This window comes from Natator depressus, chromosome 21, assembly GCF_965152275.1.
Source record: "Natator depressus isolate rNatDep1 chromosome 21, rNatDep2.hap1, whole genome shotgun sequence".
NCBI classification, from domain to species: Eukaryota; Metazoa; Chordata; order Testudines; family Cheloniidae; genus Natator; species Natator depressus.
Window position 1 is genome coordinate 8,715,820 of NC_134254.1, and position 18,488 is coordinate 8,734,307.

General features: G+C 47.0%; 1 protein-coding gene across 3 annotated transcripts in view; it reads left to right on the forward strand.

Moving 5' to 3' along the window:
• CCND3 (cyclin D3) overlaps positions 1–18,488 on the forward strand; it is a 59,579-nt gene that overhangs the window by 29,792 nt on the left and 11,299 nt on the right. Inside the window, exons 1-2 of one of the 3 annotated variants that reach the window (XM_074935883.1) lie at positions 10,576–10,792; positions 13,022–13,237. The exons of 1 other annotated variant lie outside the window; for it this stretch is intronic. In XM_074935883.1, the coding sequence (XP_074791984.1) occupies positions 10,595–10,792; positions 13,022–13,237 (414 nt within the window). In that variant the 5' untranslated portion in view covers positions 10,576–10,594. Of the gene's footprint in view, positions 1–10,575; positions 10,793–13,021; positions 13,238–18,488 lie in introns of those variants that run through there. One more of the 3 variants, XM_074935884.1, reaches the window with a different exon arrangement.

Consider the following 18,488-nt stretch of genomic DNA (forward strand, 5'->3'; position numbering starts at 1 on the left):
GACTGAGCCCATGAGAACATGTCTGAGCAGGACCCTCCAGTATGATGCTGCCCCTGCCCTGCTCCCTCAGAGCACTGAGCTGTGATTCAGCTGCGATCTCGCCTGTTCACTGTTGCCTAGTGGTTAGAGCACTGGAGTGGGCTTCAAGAGACCTGGCTTCTAGTCTGGGCTCTGCTGCTGGGTGGTGTTAGCCTCGGTTTCCCCTTCTGTAAAATGGGGATAATCATACTGACCTCCTTTGGAAAGCGCTATCTAGGCGCAGAGGTGCGGTTATTACACTATCCTTTCCCCCCTAATACTTCTCACAGCTTCAGTAGCTGCAGCAATGGTGGGAACCCCACCAAAGACCAGTTGCCACTGGATGCCCATGTTTTAACCCCTGTGTTGCCTGGATTTGCTGTGGGTGACGGGCGAGCACTAGCCGACACTAGTGTAGGGCTCCCACCACTGCTCCCACTGGTGGAGTTGCATGGGTAGTAACAACAGAGACTTTTACTGGGAAAAAACTAATGTACAGCATGAAGTTCCCTAGATCATAGAATATCAGGGTTGGAAGGGACCTCAGGAGGTCATCTGGTCCCACCCCCTGCTCAAAGCAGGACCAATCCCCAATTTTTGCCCCAAATCCCTAAATGGCCCCCTCAAGAATTGAGCTCACAACCTTGGGTTAACAGGCCAATGTTCAAACCACTGAGCTATCCCTCCCCCCCCCCACCCCGAATATCAGGGTTGGAAGGGACCTCAAGAGGTCGTCTAGTCCCACCCTCTGCTCAAAGCAGGACCAAGCCCCAATTTCTGCCTCAGATCCCTAAATGGCCCCCTGAAGGATTGAACTCACAACCCTGGGTTTAGCAGGCCAATGCTCAAACCACTGAGCTATACTTCCCCCCTCCCCCCTTATAAAACAAAGCACGTCTTTGATTATCCTATTGGAGCGATCTGGTCAGCTGAGCCAAGGAGCCAGCCTGCCCAGCATGGTGCTCACTACTGCAGATGTTAGCACTTGTTTTGGGGACATGGTCTGTCAGTTCATCTTACAAATAAATATACTCTGCTACAAAAATAAATCAAGATGCACTCATGCCTATTCACAGGCACCTATGGGTTTGTCAGTTTACAGTGGGAAGGAAACTTGCCACTTAATTGCTACAGACAATATCCTGCTAGCAGCCCAACCTGCACGTCACAGTTCAGTGGATCCGATTCTCCATTGCCCCGGGGTAGTGTGGTCACATCAGAACGGTAGCATTTTACATCTTCTTTGCACTGGTGTAAATGACTAAAGAAGGTGTAGGGCAATGGAGAATCAGGCTCCCTGTGTGAAGCTCATTGCTGGGGGATGTAACAGGCAATCTTATGGGACATGGAAACTCAGAACAAGTATGCAGTGGTATGCTCCATACTAGATGAAATGGCTAATGTATAAGGCCGAATTATGGTGTCATTTGCACCGGTGTAAATCTGGAGTCTCTTCACTGAAGCTCTGCGCAGATGTAAGTGAGATGTATGTATACATTCAGGGAGCTTATTTCATTAGCATGTTAATTAATGTAACAGCAGATTTATTTATAGGATTATATGTAATGACAAGAAATTTGCTAGTAGAGATGCATATATATTGTCTTTTATTGTGGATATCTTGGAAATTATAATGGAAAGTGATACAATGAAGTCTGCATTTGTAGGGAAGGGCATTCGTCTTATGGAATGTGGTCTAGGGTTTAGCGGAGGGGATTAGCATCAGAAGAGTCTAAGTTTCTATTCCCACCTATGCCGCTGACTCCTTGTGTGGCCTTGGACAAGTTACGTTGCTTCGCTGTGCCTCAGTTTCTCCATCTGTAAAATGGGGATATAATATCTACTTTGCAAAGGGTGTAGTGAGACTTAATTCACTAGTGTTTGTAAATCTTTGGATGGAAGGCGTTAGAGAAGGGCCCAGTGATATTCCTCTCCCTTTGATCTGTGACAGGGGCTGTGTTTGAGCAGGGAGAGTTGGATGTGTCCCCTCACTTCACAGGGTCAGGATGGACGGGGAAGTACACAATGAGTAGTGGTTGGCAACCTGCTGCAGAACGGCAGGGTGACAGCAAAGCTATTGGGTGATCCTTGGGACAGTCCCTTAGGTTTCAGACCTGCAAGTCTGCAGTGCACAGCACTTCCATGTATGCAAAGGTGGAGCAGTCACTAACCTTCATTCTGCTAGAGGAACTCAGATCTCCTCCGCTCCCAGGAAGAAGCTGACGTGGGGCTAAATATTGCATTGATTGATACCCTGTGAAACCTCACTGAAATCGGTGGGGTGTAAATCAGAGCTAAATCTGGACCCTCCAGTTCACACTCTTCCACTCTAGGAAGCCATTCCAGGGTCAACACAAGATTTTCCCTGTCAGTTACTCCACGGGTGCACTGAGCGTAGCTAGCAAGCTTAGTGTAAAGGTTTATTGGCTGGAGGGTGTGGGATTTGCCTTTAGTTCAGATCGCCTGTAGTTGTTCTGTCCAGCCCCTGTTAATAAGGGATTAGCAGTCCCGGTGCTGTGCAGCTGGGAGAAAGGAGTAGGGCTCTTTCTTCCTTCCCTGCCCCCATCGCCTTGCAGCCACTACACACCTACACAGATACACACACACAGAGCCACATCCACACCCCTCCCCTCCGTGAATAGCATCCACACTAAAAGGCATGGAACCAAATCCAGACCAGATTCTTGGCTTCCTCTGAGTCCCACCCACTGACACCAGCTCTGAAGCTGGCCTGCAGTGCTCTGCTTAGTGTCAGGCTCTGAGTCCATTGGGACAGTGAGCATCAGGGTAGGTTTAAATACAAGCTTTAATTTAAAAAAATCATAATGTGTGGGTCTCGCAGTATGGATATTTGCTTGTTTATTTGCCCTTTTCTCTCTTCAACTATTCTTCACCATGGTTTATTACTATGGTACCGTAAGTCCGTGATCCTGGTTCTTAGCATATGAGCCTCGGGAAAGGGGACATCCCTCCATCCACTGTCCAGCCCTGCTTTCCTTAGGGTAAAGGGATACATTCCTTGCACACCCTGATTCCTACATGCAGATATTTTTGTGGCAGAAGTTTGGATCTGAATCTGGGTCAGAACTTTTTGGCTGCTCCCCCCCCAGTGTCTATAATGGATCAAAACTAAACACTATGACTAACACCTCCAAATCTGAGGAAGGTTCAGATCTAGATCTGGACTCTATGGCTTGGGCCCATCATTGAAATAAACACTTGGAGGCCAGTCCTGCCTTCTCCCCCGCAGCCTCAGAGTGTCCCCTAGCAGTTGAACCAATGAGGTTCTGTCACACAACATTGGGGAGGCAGGATTCCTGTGTTCTGCACTGGGGGAGGGGTTGAGCTCAGCTCTGGGGGGGTCCCAGTTACACTAATTCCAAAGGGACAGCTTGGGGCAGCGCTGGAGGATCCGTAGTTATGTGTATACTTGCATGGAGGAGGCACGTTGGGGGTGTAGAGTACCCACCATCTCCTTAGGCTCTTGTAGAGCAGAACAGCACACAGCCTTGTAATGAGGCAGGGTAGTATTGCCTTAGACTATAAACTGTTTGGGGTAGGGATGAATATGAATAAATATTTCAGTAATAATTCAGACTCCATTCATTTCTGTCACTTACAGTAGCTCTTTTCATTGGAGGATCTCAAAGCACTTTACAAAGGCAGGTAAGTGTCTTTACCCCCATTTTACAGATGGGGAAATCAAGGCACAAAGAGGGGAAGTGATTTGTCCATGATCACACAGCAGAGCCAGGAACAGAACCCAGGCATCCTAACCACCAGTTTATGGCCCTATTGACTGGGCCACGCCATTTTGTCAATGGCTGGATTGGTGAGTCAAGAGGCATTTTGCTGGCTTTGCCATGTAAACAAAAATAACATGTAGCCAAAAGTCATTTAAAAAAAAAAAGATTTAAAACATCCTGGACACAAAATATTGTGTGCAAATCTTGGGTAATGTGATCTACTTGGGGTGGGGGAAGGGAAGAAGAAGGAGTGACAAGGGAAGGGTGTGTTAAAAAATATATTTTATATGTAAAATTTACAAGCTCTTTTTTTTAATTTGCATGAACTGTAACCACAGATAATCCCCTAAAATTAACTAAATATAATCTCAATTTGGGGGCTTTCCAAGCCTCAGTTTGATTTCTGAAATTGGTTAGTTTCACTCAACTATCTTTCTTTCTTTCCCACTTGAATTTGGTTAGTTTCTAAAAGGCCTGGTTCAGAGACAAAACCAACCATTCACCAGGTGATGCCTGAGTTTGGTACATTTTTGAGTCAATGAAAATGCAATTTAATTTTAGATCGTGTTAGGAAAAGGGAAACAAATGCACAGAAACAGCTGCTAAAACAGCTAAAGGCAATAGGTACTGATGCTTTTTGTAAAGTCAGGTGAAGTGCTCATTGGACCAGATCCTCAACCGGCGTCCATCAGCACCATTTCTGCTGAAGTCACTGACTTCACTTGGAGTTACGAGTGCTCAACGTTTCTGAAAATCAGGCCCAACGTACCCCACAACTGAGACCCCCAAAATCAGTAGCCACTTTTGGAAATTTTGACCCAAGTGATTTGTACAAGGTCCTACAGCCAGTCGGTTGCAAAGCCCCATTATAGGGTAAAAATACAAGACATATGATTTCCCTCTTCGTAAGAGTGGTCACTTCCTATCGCTATTTAGGTCTGTTCTGCAAGCATCCCAAGGTATGTGTTTGTGTACAGACAGCTTTGTACTGCTTTAACTATATTGGTTTAGAAACCGATATCGCTTGTGTGGACACAGCTATACCAGTATAAAGGTGTTATACCGGTATAGATTATTCCCAGGCTATTATGGTATTAGCACTCGTATACTGATATAATTACATCCACACTGGAATCTGTACCAATATAATTATAATGGGTGTAAAATCACATCCCTGACAGAAGTAGTTAAAGCAGCTGTGTGTCGACCAGACCAAAGAGAGAGCTGTCTTCTTCAGAGGGCTTGTTCTACAACATGATGCAGTTAAGGATTGCTGACATTCGGTGTTCTGCTGCTCATCCTGATGATATCACCATGAAATAGTTACTTGTGCTCAAAAGTTTGACAAGGTCTGAGGAAATGGAGCATAATAGTTGCCATTATTAGGAAATAGCATTAGGACATATACCCCATGGGTCAAATCCTGCAATACTAGGCCAAACTCTCCTTGAAGTCTGTGGGAGTTTTTAATGAGGATGATTAAATTATGAGAAGGGACATCAAGGACCCCTTTAAGGGTTGTGTTTAAAGCATGGGACCAGGAGCCAGGACTTCTGGTTTGTACTTCCCACTGTATGAATGAATTGCTGTGTAACCTTAACCTTAACCTCTCTGTACCTTTAATTTTCCCCTCTGTAGAATGGGCATCATATGCGCCTGCCGCAAGGGGTGAAGTGGGTCATGAAGTTTAGCTAATTAAGATTTGTAAAGTGCCTTGAGATCCTAAGATGAAAAGTATGCAGTATTATTATTAAACTCTCACATGAAATCTGTCTGTTTTTTAGTCTCATTTTGGGTATTTCCTACAGTAAATTTTATAGTTATTTGCTCATTCATGTGGGTTTGGTTTTCGGGACCTTCATGTACGTTAAGCAGTTTCACTATGACATCACTGACAATGCTTTAGTCAGGTCTGACAGAGAAGAAAGAGGATAGTCTCGTCCTGGGCAGTTCAAAGTTGAATGAATGGTGGCTGCAAAAGGCAAAGAGAGAAGGATGGAAGAGGTACCCCCTCCTGTCTATGAATGAACATCATGGTGGTGCAAATCAGTGTAGTGCCATCAAAGTCAATGGCACCAAAGTCAACTGACAATCTGGCCCAAACTGGATCGGTTTATTTAACGAACAGCCTGACACATTTCTCCAGCCTTCTTCCTAAGCGTGGTCAGAATGTGAATTTGGTACCCGCTGCCCCCTCCACAGAGATTCTGGCCCTGTAGCTTCAGTGCCCCTTTAAAAGCTCCTAGTGCTGGTGACTGTTCATACATCATCTGCATACCAAAAAAATGATCCCCCATGTGATTCAGCAAAGGAAAACATTGCTGGTTTGAGATCCAGGAGGTCTAGAAACCCTCAATTTTTTTTTTCTCTGAAGGAATTTCCTTTTTTTAACATTTCTGACTTCTCTACCACTGAAGCCAGGAAGTTGTCTATCCATGATCAACAGTGACCAGAATTTGGTTTTCCCGGAATGTACTCCCTTCCCTCCACACAAACTCTTGAAGTCTGTAATTTGCCTTTCTAGCCTGATAATGTGGCTGGCAGATGCATCAGTTTTGCCAAGTCATCATCTGGAAGGAACACTTTCTCTCTTATGCAACAGCCTTCATTTCCCCACTGCTCCCCCCACCCCACCCCAACTGCATTGACTCCAGCTTCAACATATTTCTAACAATCAGGCTGAGTTAAACCCACCCATGGGACACTAAGCAAACATGAGTGAGACCATTATGTCTGGTATATGACCTGAAACTTTCAATTTCAAAGGACGTAGTCCAGAAAATGTAGGGACCAAGAACCCAGCGCTGTGGTTTCTCTTTGCTTGGCTAAAGAAAATAGCTGCTGTCTATTTTTACTGAAAATGTGGGATTTGAGGCCCTCCTTACTCTGTGTACAAAACAAAAGATGCCGCCAACAATAAAGGAATGGGGCGGGGGTCACCCTGGTTTAAATCCATCTGACTGGTCTACAGAAATGCTCTCAAGGATCCTTCAAATATTTCATGCCCACACAGCAGGAAGTGAAGGAAGGTGGAAGAAAGTTGTAATGGGAGGTATATTTTTGGAATGTCATATCACCTACTGTATGCAGTGTAGTTGTAGCCGGGTCCGTCCCAGGATAGAGCTCTGTGTGGCTTGAAAGCTCGTCTCTCTCACCAGCAGAAGTTGGTCCAATAAAAGATATTACCTCACCCACCTTGTCTCTCTAATATCACCTACTGAAATTCCCCTTTTTCATTTTAGGACTGGAATAGAATCAATATAATTCCACATACTCTCGCCACTTTACTCCTCTTCTGTGCTATGTTGCTGTAAGATTTTGTGTGAGCATTGTGTAACACACCATACAATCAGTACCAAGATACTATGATAGTTATGATGATGGGATCATTAGAAATGGCATAGATAGACAGATAGATCAATCTAATGCTTGGTCCCATATTCCTTGAAGTAAATGGACATTTTAAGAACTAGGGTGTGATTTATATCAAATCTGGCATGTACATGACCTTCATGTTTATGGAGATGTAAAATGAGCAGTATTTTGAACTCTGAAGCCTCAGATCAAAAAAGATTTTTTTCTCTTCAGGGTCAATGTTCCTGAACAGGGCAGATAAAGACTTTTGTCTTGTTTTGCTTATGCTCAAAAATCAACAAGTTTATAAAATGTGTTCGTTCTTGGTTACTGTTTTTTTATAATGATTGAACATAGATTTTTAGAAGGTCAAGCAAAAGTATTAGATGCCTCAAAGTGGTAGTGAATACAACTTGGGAAGAGAGAAAGAATAAACTCAAAGATCTGGTTGGTCATTCAATCTCTAACTTCTTTGATCCTCCATTCTTTTAAGATGAAATGTTATACAAACATATTTCCAGGAGAATGGTCCTGGAATGCCTTATACTAATCTAGTGCCTGTACTACTGATCACAATCTCCACCTGAGATCCATGACACTTCATCCAACATGTCCGTGATATCGGTGTATTCAATTTCTCCTGAACATGGTGATTTACACAGCCTTTTTCCAAGCCTCCTAGTAGGGATTGCTTCAGATAAACTGAACTTTGGCCACCCCAGTGTAAATCCATGGGTCAGCTACCGCTCCTCAGCACCCCTAATGTGGTTTTAGCAGAGTAACACTGCAGCATAAAGCAAAGCGCCTTCTTTTGAGACATTTAACCCCAGGCTGGATAAAGCACTAGAAAATAGAGTCAGGAACAAATGAATGGAGTAGATGATCTAGAAAGTATTTTCCACCATTAACCTCTATGATTATATGATTAATCATCCAGCTTCCAACTGTTCCTACAGTTGCCATATTACAGCACTGTGTAAGTTCAAAGTTTCAAAGTTCATCCGAGCTGGCCATTTCATTTTAATCCTTTCCCTTTCATATTCAGAACTTTCTCAAAATTTGACCTTTTGGGCTGAAATTTCTCATGCTCACTCTCAATCTGATGAAGATTTTAATTTTTTAATTCGAAAGCTTGAAGAAATTCCATTCAGCTCTTTTTCTAATTCTTTACGTGTGAAGGGAACATGTTTTCCATTTTAAATGATGCATTTTGACTTTCTTTTGAGCTCGGATAACTCAAAAACAGTTAAATCTTCACACTTGACATATAGGTAATCTGGAAAGCGAGCTAATCTGTGTTAAATTTGAAAAAAAAATGGTTTTAAAAGAAGAAGTTATGAACTTTTGAAAACCGTGTGTGAAAACCATGTGCTGAGCATATGCAGGGCTTTGATTTGAGTATGCAGAGACACGTAATAAAAGCTTTAAAAAAAAAAATCTCCCATCATTGCTAACACTAGTGCAGCTCCAACAGTGTTAGCAACATCAGGAACACTAATGTAGATAAGCCTGGTATTAATTATTATTATTTATTATTTGTATTATAGTAGCGTCTAGAGGTCCCAACAGAGATCAGGGGAGGACCCCATTGTGCTAGGCACTTTTACAAACACAGTGAGAGATAGCCCATGCTCTAAAGAGTCTCCAGTCTAAATAGGCAAGAGCTCAGGATAGTTTTCAAAAGTTCAGAATGTTATTTCAAAACCATTATTACATGCTGTTAAAAACACCAGTAGCTGCGGAAGCCTCGTCTACACAAGCTCCCAACGTTGCTATCTCCAGGGAAGCTGCACTAGTATTAGTAATACTGGGATAGGTTTTGGAGGAAAAAAGCCCAGTGCAGACATCCTTTCAACAGACTCACATCTGATTATTCTCAGAGCTTCCAGGAGTCCTAGATAAAAATAGCTGCAGAATTCAATATTGAAGAGACTGAAATAATCCATTAACAGAGCTGGCGATTGTTCTGCGAGTTCCAGATTGTCCTGTTTTGAACCAGGGGAACCCATGCCCCATGAGGAATACTCATAATGTGCTCACGGATCTTGAAACTTGATGTGGTTTTAACACAACTGGATAACATTGGTGGTTGCACTGATGATAGCCAGATACTGTCGTAAAGTATTACTAATGCTAATAATAAATAACAACAAACAAACCCCCCTCATCTGGGTTTCCCCAGTCCAATCTTTCTTCTTTCTTTCTGTTATTTGGACTGTAAGCTCTTTGACTCAGGGCAATATTCAGTTGTGCCTTATGTACAGCACCCAGCACGTTATCTGAGGCAGCGTGACACTGATGGATTCCGTGCGATGTTTTGTCACCTAGCATCACTGCAGCATGATGAGGTATCGAAGCGATTGATGTCTCGATGCAGGATCTTCGTAGAGTGACCAGATGTCCCGATTTTATAGGGACAGTCCCGATAGCCGAGGCTTTGTCTTATATATATTAGTCTGCAGAAGAGAAGAATGAGGGGGGATTTGATGGCTGCTTTCAACTAGCTGAAAGGGGGATTCCAAAGAGGATGGATCTAGACTGTTCTCAGTGGTGGCAGATGACAGAACAAGGAGTAATGGTCTCAAGTTGCAGTGGGGGAGGTTTAGGTTGGATATCAGGGACAACTTTTTCACTAGAAGGGTGGTGAAACACTGGAATGGGTTACCTAGGGTGGTGGTGGAATCTCCTTCCTTAGAGCTTTTTAAGGTCAGGCTTGACAAAGCCCTGGCTGGGATAATTTAGTTGGCGTTGGTCATGCTTTGAGCCGGGGGTTGGACTAGATGACCTCCTGAGGTCCCTTCCAACCCAGATATTCTATCATATAGGCGCCTATTACCCCACACCGAACCCGATTTTTCACACTTGCTACCTAGTCACCCTAGGTCTTTGCAAGGCTGCCATGGGTGAGCTTGTGTCCAGTGGGTGGAGTGAAAAGTCAGTGCCCCTTTCCACTGGCTGGGGAGTAGCTGCAGTAAGTAGCAAGAGACCATGAAATCAGAGGGGAGGAGGGGATTTGGGGTGGGGGGGGACATGGCTTTCCAGTGCAGTGGTTGCAAAAAGGAAAATTGTGGGAGGGGGAATCTCACTTTTTTTTTTTTTCCCCAGTCTAGAGCGTATGGGCGGGGACACAGCCCCCTCTCCTGCAGCAGGGCAGCCGCCTAGCCCAGCCTGGGAGCCAGGGGGCTTCCACTCCGGGCCCCTCTCCTTTCCCCCTCCCCTCCGGCGGGGAGGGGCCCGCCCGCGGCCCCGCCCCTTCACTTCCCGACGTTCTAAAAACTGTTACCAGGGGCCCCGGCGCTGTCAGTGCGGCCGGGAGCGCGGGGCAAAGCGGCCGCTGGCTGGGGTCGGTGCTGCCTGCTCGCCCCGCTCCCCGGCTGGGAGCGCCCCCGCCTTGCCGCCGGCTCCCGCCCCTGCGAGCCGTGTCCCGGCTGCATCCCCCCCCCCGTTCTCCCACCGTCCCTCCGGGATCCAGGCCCATGGAGCTGCTGTGCGCGGAGGGCCCCCCGCGTGTGCCCAGGGCGGAGCGGGACCTCCAGCTGCTGCGGGACCGGCGGGTGCTGCAGAACCTGCTGAGCCAGGAGGAGCGCTATAGCCCCCGGGTCTCCTACTTCCACTGCGTGCAGAAGGAGATCAAGCCGTACATGCGGAAGATGCTGGCTTTTTGGATGCTGGAGGTACGGGACCCCCGGCCCCCCCACCCCCAACCCGGGTCCTACCTCCCCCCCCCCCACCACACTCCCTCCAAATCCAGCCAACACCTCCTTTGTCCCCACCGCAGACACCGGCTGCCCGGCTCCGGCAGGCGAGAGGGGCTGGGTGTGGGGGAGAGAGAGCCCCACCCCGATCTCACTGGAGCGTGAATGGAGGAGCGGATGTAGTGGGGTCACCTAGTGGTGGGGGCAATTGGGAGGGGAAAGATTTTTTTTTTTTTTTTTTGGTGGGGAGGTCATTCGGTTTGGGGGATCTGTGTCAGTTGGGAGGGGGGAAGCTTGGGAGGGGTGCCTGGAGGGGTGGAGGGGGTCACTTGCTGCAGGAGGAGCTCCAAAGGAGAGAGTCTGATGGGGCAGGGAGAGAGGCCTGTGGTTTGTGGGGGTTCAGTCTGTGGTGGGAGGGGTCTGGTGGTCAATCTTTTGGGGGGGGGGTGGTTAGGCAGGGGGAATAGTGGGATAAGAGGGCATTTGAAGGAGGCCTCCCTCCCCCTGGTTTTTGTAGTGGTGATAGCCTCGGGGTGCTTGGGAGCATGATTTCCCCCTCTGCATATGGGGAATTGCAGCATTTCCTTCTGCACCGAGAGGGCCACCCCCACCCAGACAGCATGCTCTCTTCCATGCCCTGGCAGTGTGCGCTTTTTCCTCTAGGGTTCCCATCTGTCTTACCCCAGTCCCCAAAACTGTCAGTCTAGAGAGCTGGGGTTCCAATGCAGCTGTAAGAGAGAGCCTGGTTAGAAAAACGTCACAACCTCCCACTCCGCTGAATTAAAAGGAATGCAATCCTCAGCATTAAACAACTTAATGAGGACAATATCTGAGATGTCTCTGTCTCTTTTCATAAATGATCAAGCAGTGAATAGTCTAGACTCAGAGGAAAATGAAATTACACGAGGAAGAAACAGAATCTGGATTGAATTCAGTCTGTCGATCTCTCCACCCCACCGGCTGTCGCAACAAACTGCCCGTTTCCATTTTTAAGCACATGCCGATTCCAACTTTTTAAATTATCCTCTGTCTTAAATGTGCTTTCTGAGCTAGTTACTTGGCTAAAAGCTGCTCTGGGGCCTGATCCTGCAAGACCCTGAACTCAGTAGGAGTTGAAGGAGCCCAAAGTAAAGTTAGAAGCTGTATCACTGGGATTTCCTAGGGGTGCGGTTTAATAGGATTTGAGTTAAGACCAAATGTAGGTCGTATTGCAGTCGGTGGCAAAACTTCCATTGACTTCAGTGGCAGCCGGATTTAGTTCTAAACGCTAATCTTTCATTTTTTATTTTAAGTGAGGGGGAATGCAGCCAAAATTAAATCTGTAAAATGAGAAGTGAGTCTATTTTTTTTTTTTTTTTAAAGGAGAAAGTCTCTGGCATGTGGTTTTATGTGGGTAGAGAGTACATAGGGAGGCAAAGTTACAGTTTGAAAGAGAAGGATGATCTTTGCTATAGCACAAGGGGAAACCTCAATATTTTTGTAGTTCTGTTAAAACAAGGAAATAAATATGGCCGGTGTATTAATAGCATACGTGAGGGACTAGAACAAGGGACTGAAATTCAGGACTCCTGGATTCTGTGTATGCCTGTCATAAAAAGTGTGGTGTAGATAGAGGAGAGGAGCCAGGAGTTTGAACTCGGGTTCTATCCCTGGCCCTGCCAGTGACTCTTTTTGTGATGTTGGGCAAGTCACTTCGCCCAGAGTGTTCAAAAGTGGCCACTGATTCTTGGTGCCTCAGTTTTTGGGTGGCCAGCTGTAGCCACAGTGGGACTGATTTTTTTCAGAGGTGCTGAGCACCCCCATTCAAGGAGAGCAGAAAGTGATCAGCACATCTGGTCATTAAGACCTAGATGCTTGAAGTCGGGGAATCAGAAACAGAGGCACTCAAAATCAGTGGACATTTTAGAAGATTTTGGTCTTTAACCTCTCTGTGCTCCATTATACCCATTTTACTATTTTCCCTACCTCCCAGGGGAAGGTGAGGCGAGTTGTAGGACATTGGGCCAAATTCTCTGCTGGTGACGTGGTGGAGTTACACCAGCAGAGAATTTGGCTCTTAAGGCCAATAGTGCTTTGAGAGCACCAGACGAAAGGCTCCACAGAAGTGCCAAACTCCACAATAACTAGTAGTTTTGAAGTCCTGATATGGACAAGAACTGAGGAGTCCTGCATTTAAAACACTTCGTTTCTTCTGTTGGCTTTCATCAGGTGTGTGAGGAGCAGAAGTGCGAAGAGGAGGTCTTCCCCTTGGCCATGAACTACGTGGATCGCTACCTGTCTTCGGTCCCTACTCGAAAAAGTCACTTGCAGCTTCTGGGGGCTGTCTGCATGCTCCTGGCTTCCAAGCTGCGAGAGACCATGCCCCTGACTGTGGAGAAACTCTGCATTTACACAGACAATTCCATCACACCACAGCAACTCTTGGTAACCTCCCCACGCTGCCTAATAGAGCCTTTCACCCCACTTCCCAGCTCTCTCATCCTCTACATGCTGCTGCTGCTTGGTGACATACCTGCCCTGTGGCTCCTTCTGTCTTCCTTCCCCTGTTTCCCCAAGTGCCTTCCCCCATGTTCTGCAAATAGCCTCTCTGCTTCCTTGCCCAAGTGGACACACTACGTTTTGGAGAGGTAGAACTGCACCCCTCACTTAGATCCGCCACCTCTGCCTCGGCCTCATGCAGCCCTGGTGTTACTCCCCACTGATTACTCTGATCAGCAGAATCATGACACTGAGGTTATACAAAACATTACCTGTGTTAAATACACATCCCCATCATTGAAATTCACTGTGTCCCATGTTGAGGCTTTAATAGCTCTGGATCAACAGCCCTGGAGAGATCAAAGGCCCTTATTCACAGAACAGGTACTGCAAAAGGCAGTGGATGGGGAAGGTCCTGTCAATATGCATATCTGCCCAAACCAGGAGGCACTTCATCTCTGGGGATGAGAGGGAAGTTGAGTTTCCATGTCCTCTCACCCTTGGTCTTTCTTCTGAGACTGCCCACAGGGGGGCCAGTTGTGATGGGGGGGCTTTTGTGACCTAGGTGCCTGCCCACCGGGAGACCACAGTCTTGGTACTCAGAGACCAAGGTGGTAGGCGCTGTAGAGGGGGCTGGGTATGATTTAGGGGAAGTATCATGGACTTGCTGCCATTTGGGATCGTGTGTGGGAGGACAGGAGTAGTGCAATGGGAACGAAATGAAGCCATTTTTACAAGGTCTCAAGTGACACTAGGACTTATTCACTTAACTCCATTGCTGCCTGGGTGTCCCATGGGGTGGAGTCTTCTTGGTGGAGCTCAGTCAATGGGGGAGGAATGTGAAAGGGCTTCAGCCATGTTGGAACATGTGACCTTCAAGAGGGAACCACCACCTGACTTCAGTGTAACAAACATCCCTTAGGACGGTTTGTCAAACAGAATTTCCTAGGGTTAGTCATCTGCTGGTTAGGTTATTTTTGAGGAGTGGGGGTGGTGAGATGATGTAATAATGATTCGTCCCCGGGGTGGGGAGTGGACCCACTAAACTTTCAGGTGGGAGCTGATAGACATTTCTCGTTATTGGAGAACTTTTTTTATTATCATGCAAATGAGAATTGGGGGAAGTTCCCTTCACCTCCATGCGACTTCCCCTGAGATATATGGAGGATTGCTATTGCTTCGGTAACATGGGTGGAGGATGCTTGCAACCAGAGTAGGTGGATTCTGCCATATGTGATGGCCAGGTACGGCTGTCCACAGGAGTTGCAGGTGCACATTGTAACTGTGGAGTTGGCCCCATGGTTGGAATGCAGCTCTTTGCCCGTGCTGCTGTAGAGGAGGGTCCTGCTGGGCATGAAAACTCTACTGTAAATAAATCTTCACCCCTTGCAGCACTTCCTGATTCTTGAATATATTCCATGTGTGTAAATCCCATGGATTATAGTGGGAGGTACGTGCCTGGAGTTCATTTCTGGATCAGCCTCCAAATTAGAGGCTGGTGTTTGTGTGTGTGTGTGTGTGTGTGTGGGCCTGTGGTAATGATGGGGATTGCCATCTCGCAGAGAGACAGATTCAGTTTCCATTCACACCTGGGCCTGCAAAGGTTGGGGCAGCTGCAGGGGCAGCAGGCCGAGCACCTGAGCAGGAGCGGGGGCACGAGTTATCTTCTGGGAGGGTGGGGTGCATTTAAAAGAAGAGCTGGGAAGGATGTTTTCCCCCATGCCCACAGGAGACAATGGGATGGATAGGTCAAAATGCTCCGATTCCATGGCCTGTTTGCGTGTCTGGATTTAATGCTGGGGAAAGATGCCCGATTGCCAGTCCTGGAGACCGAAGGTGCTTCGGCTGCAGCAAGGCAAGCTTTCTCCCACATGTTGCTTCATCTCCATTTCTGACCCGAGCGCTGGAGCGGAGGTGGGGGTTTAGTCTTCGTGGCCCAGGCAATCCTTCGTCTCTCTTCTGAGCCCACCGAGCAGTGGAAGCTAGGTAGTGTCCGTTGCAGTTATTTCTGTGATCGCTGAGAAATTTGGACTGATTGCCACCAGACACCAGTCTTGAACAATGTTCAGGCTGGTTCAGCTGCCTTGAAGTGCAAAATAAAATCATTTTGATTTTTGGCTGTGGGTTTGGGTTTTTTTAAATGAAATTGTTCAGGCTTCGTGTGTAACAGGCATTACTCTTTGAAAGCTCAGTTAGGGAGGGCCAAAATGGCAGGTAGTTCTGGGCGTGCTTGGGCTGTGAAAGAGGCACCAAGCTTGAAGTTTTCCTTCCTTCTTAAACTGAAATGCTCAGGGCTCCACACCTGGAGCCATTTCAAGGGTTTGTAAGCAAGGAATCTTGGGTAAGATGTGCCTAAATACACACACTCTCTCTCTCTTTTACACGCACACACACGGTTATATTGTCGGGGGAGAATAAGTAGTGGTACTCTGCCAGGTGCCTCCCACAACCCAAGCTCCGCCTATTCGTGACACCAAAATGAGACACCGCGCTCAGTGGATCGTGTGGCTCTTCATACGACTGTACCTCTCCTTTCTGTCTGTCATCTAAGTTCTTGTATTACCACTCATCACCATAATATCAGAGTACTTCCTTTTGTGAAATAGTGAAGAGTGCTGACATTTACATTTTCACCAATAGGCTTCAGCGTCAATGCCCAGCTGAGATGAGCAAGAACAGTTTCACCCTTGGCGCCAAGCATCCTGCCTTATGGTGCTAAAGATGGGCTTCTCATGCATGTGTCCATGGCCAAAAGAGTGGAGCCCCCCACACACTAGGATGGAGCTCCAGGGGCAGTTGTCTCTCTAGTAATTGGGGTTAACTTGTTTGTTTTCGGGGAGATTGAGCAGAAGGTGAGCTGCACTGTGGTTAGGGGCAGCAGGTAGACCAGAGCAGTTGCGGGCCTGGAGAAGGGCTTTGTCTTTGAAGGTCATTGGGAAAGAAGACACCTGTAAGGCTGTGATCTGAAAGTCACACCAGTCCTGCTCTTGGTAAACTCTGTAGCCCAGCTGGGAACAGATGGTAGTATGACTTCCCACTCTTATCTCCTCTTACTGGGTCATAGGCTCCACGACCTAAGAAGGATTACAAACTCCCCAGGCTAACCTTGGATGGAACTAGTGAGGTTTGCATTTGTGTTGGGATGTGACAGAGTTAATGCTCTGCTTACAAAACCAGAGAAAGCTGCTGCTTTCCTCCTGTGTGCTAATAATGTTATCGACTTCTCTTCTTTCACAACATTGCAGTGAGAGTGGGTAGGGAGGGGAAGGAGAGCTTCTTCATCACGGTTCGGACAATGGATACATCCTGGCCTCTTAGCACAAATCTGTGCTTCCGGCGCACTCTCCTGGGCTCTTGTAAGGGAAGCTGGCTCACTTTCCCAGCGGGTTCACTTCCTCCTCTTGGAGAGGATGCCTGGCTCAAGCTTGGAGTTCTAAAAAGGATAAATTAAAACAAAATCTTGATTAAGTTATTCTTGGCAGAAGGAAATGATGCAAATGAAGGACTTGTCCACTTGGAGGAAGTTGGGTTTCCGCCAAAGGGCGTTATCTAACCATCTTTCTTTTTTTCATTAAACCACAAGGCTAGAGGCTTTTCTTGCATGTGCAGGATGGTACTTAGCCACAAGATGGTTGGAGGGAGCAGCTATTGTCAGCAAGTCATACCGTCCATTGGCTTGGTAGGACCTGGTTCATTTATTAGCTGTCCTGTTATCTCGTCCTCTAAGAAACCCCCAATCCCTAGGTATTGGAGACCATGGTAATAAAGAGATTATAGTTTTGGCTTCCAATATAGTAATGGTGCTTCCTGGCATCTTGGTTGCCCTGAGGTTTCAGAGGTGTTAACGGTTTGTGCATAACCCATGTGCTCTTTGCAGGGCTGCAGAAGGGAGATGAGAATGAAGATGACTTGTGCTGTTGCAGCCCAAGGCAGTTTCACTTGGGCTGTTAGCCTGAAGCGCATGGTGTGGGAGGGAAGAAATTGCCAATGGGTTGCCAATGTCTTTGCCGTAAAGCTGGAGTCTTGCTTTTGTCCTGGCCATCCCAGCTCCTGCTGCTCCAGCCTTGCAAAATCAATGCAAGTGTCTCAAGCAAAAGACCTTACCGGCATCTCTGCTGATTCTCCAACGTAGGTGGCAGCATTGACTTTTCTTCCTCCTTCCCTCTTCCCAAGTCCCATTCACTGATGCTTTTCTCCAGCTGCCATCTTCAAAGACCGCTCAGGACCTGCTATCTGGTACGGCACACTCCTGGGCTTTGACCTTAGTATGTCTGACTTCCTGACGGCAAGGCATTTGTGGTCAGAATTCAAACGGGCTCAGTACCCATGTAGGCATCAAAATAAGTGGCCAGATTTTCAGAAGAGCCCAGAACATTGGGTGCAGAGCTCTTCTAAAAATCTGTCCCGTTCTCCAGGCTAAGCCCTTGAAAATACGGCCATTGCTGGGGGAGAGTTATTCTGTATAGCTCGAGTGCTCTGGAGACCTATGGAAAGGCAGGTTCCTCTCTTAGAGGAGCTTAGATTGAAGGGTCCAGTCCTGCAGGGTGCCAAGCATCCTCCACTTAAGCTCCCAAGCAGGAGGGTACCCTTAGACAGATAACACAATGAATCGTGCCAGCAGCCCATGGTAGGTAGAGATAGGGAAAGAGAGACAGCAGTAGACTGTGGGAAGTGATGACTGCTCTTGGCAGAGCATTTCCAAGGAAAGCAGATCAGGCAAGTTTTGCTTAATTCTTGGGTGCAACTGATGTGACCGTTCTGTTGGGGAGTTGGAGGGGGGCAGAAATTGTTCCAGCCTTTACTATACAGTGGAGCCTGAGCTCCGATCCTTCACAGGAGACAGACACAAAGAGTTAACCAGAGTTTCCTATTTGCAAATGGACTTTCACGTGCTGCTCATTTCAGTAATTCTGCATCTGTTGCTAAGTAGGCTAGGTGACCAACTGCAGCTTTGGAGTCTCTTCCCACTCACTTCTTGAGTCAGCCGAACGAACGTAGAGGAAGGAGGTCGGAGCTGCTCAAATCTGCTGTTTCTAATGTAAAGTGCAGGTCTGCTGTGAAAAGTGAATTTACAGTTGCATCTTGCTGCTCATCAGCTCTGCTGACTGTAGTGACAAAAATTAGCATGAACTTCATCTCCCATTACTCCTGCAGAGCCAGCACAGTGATGGGAAAGTGAGCCGGCTTCCATTCCTCC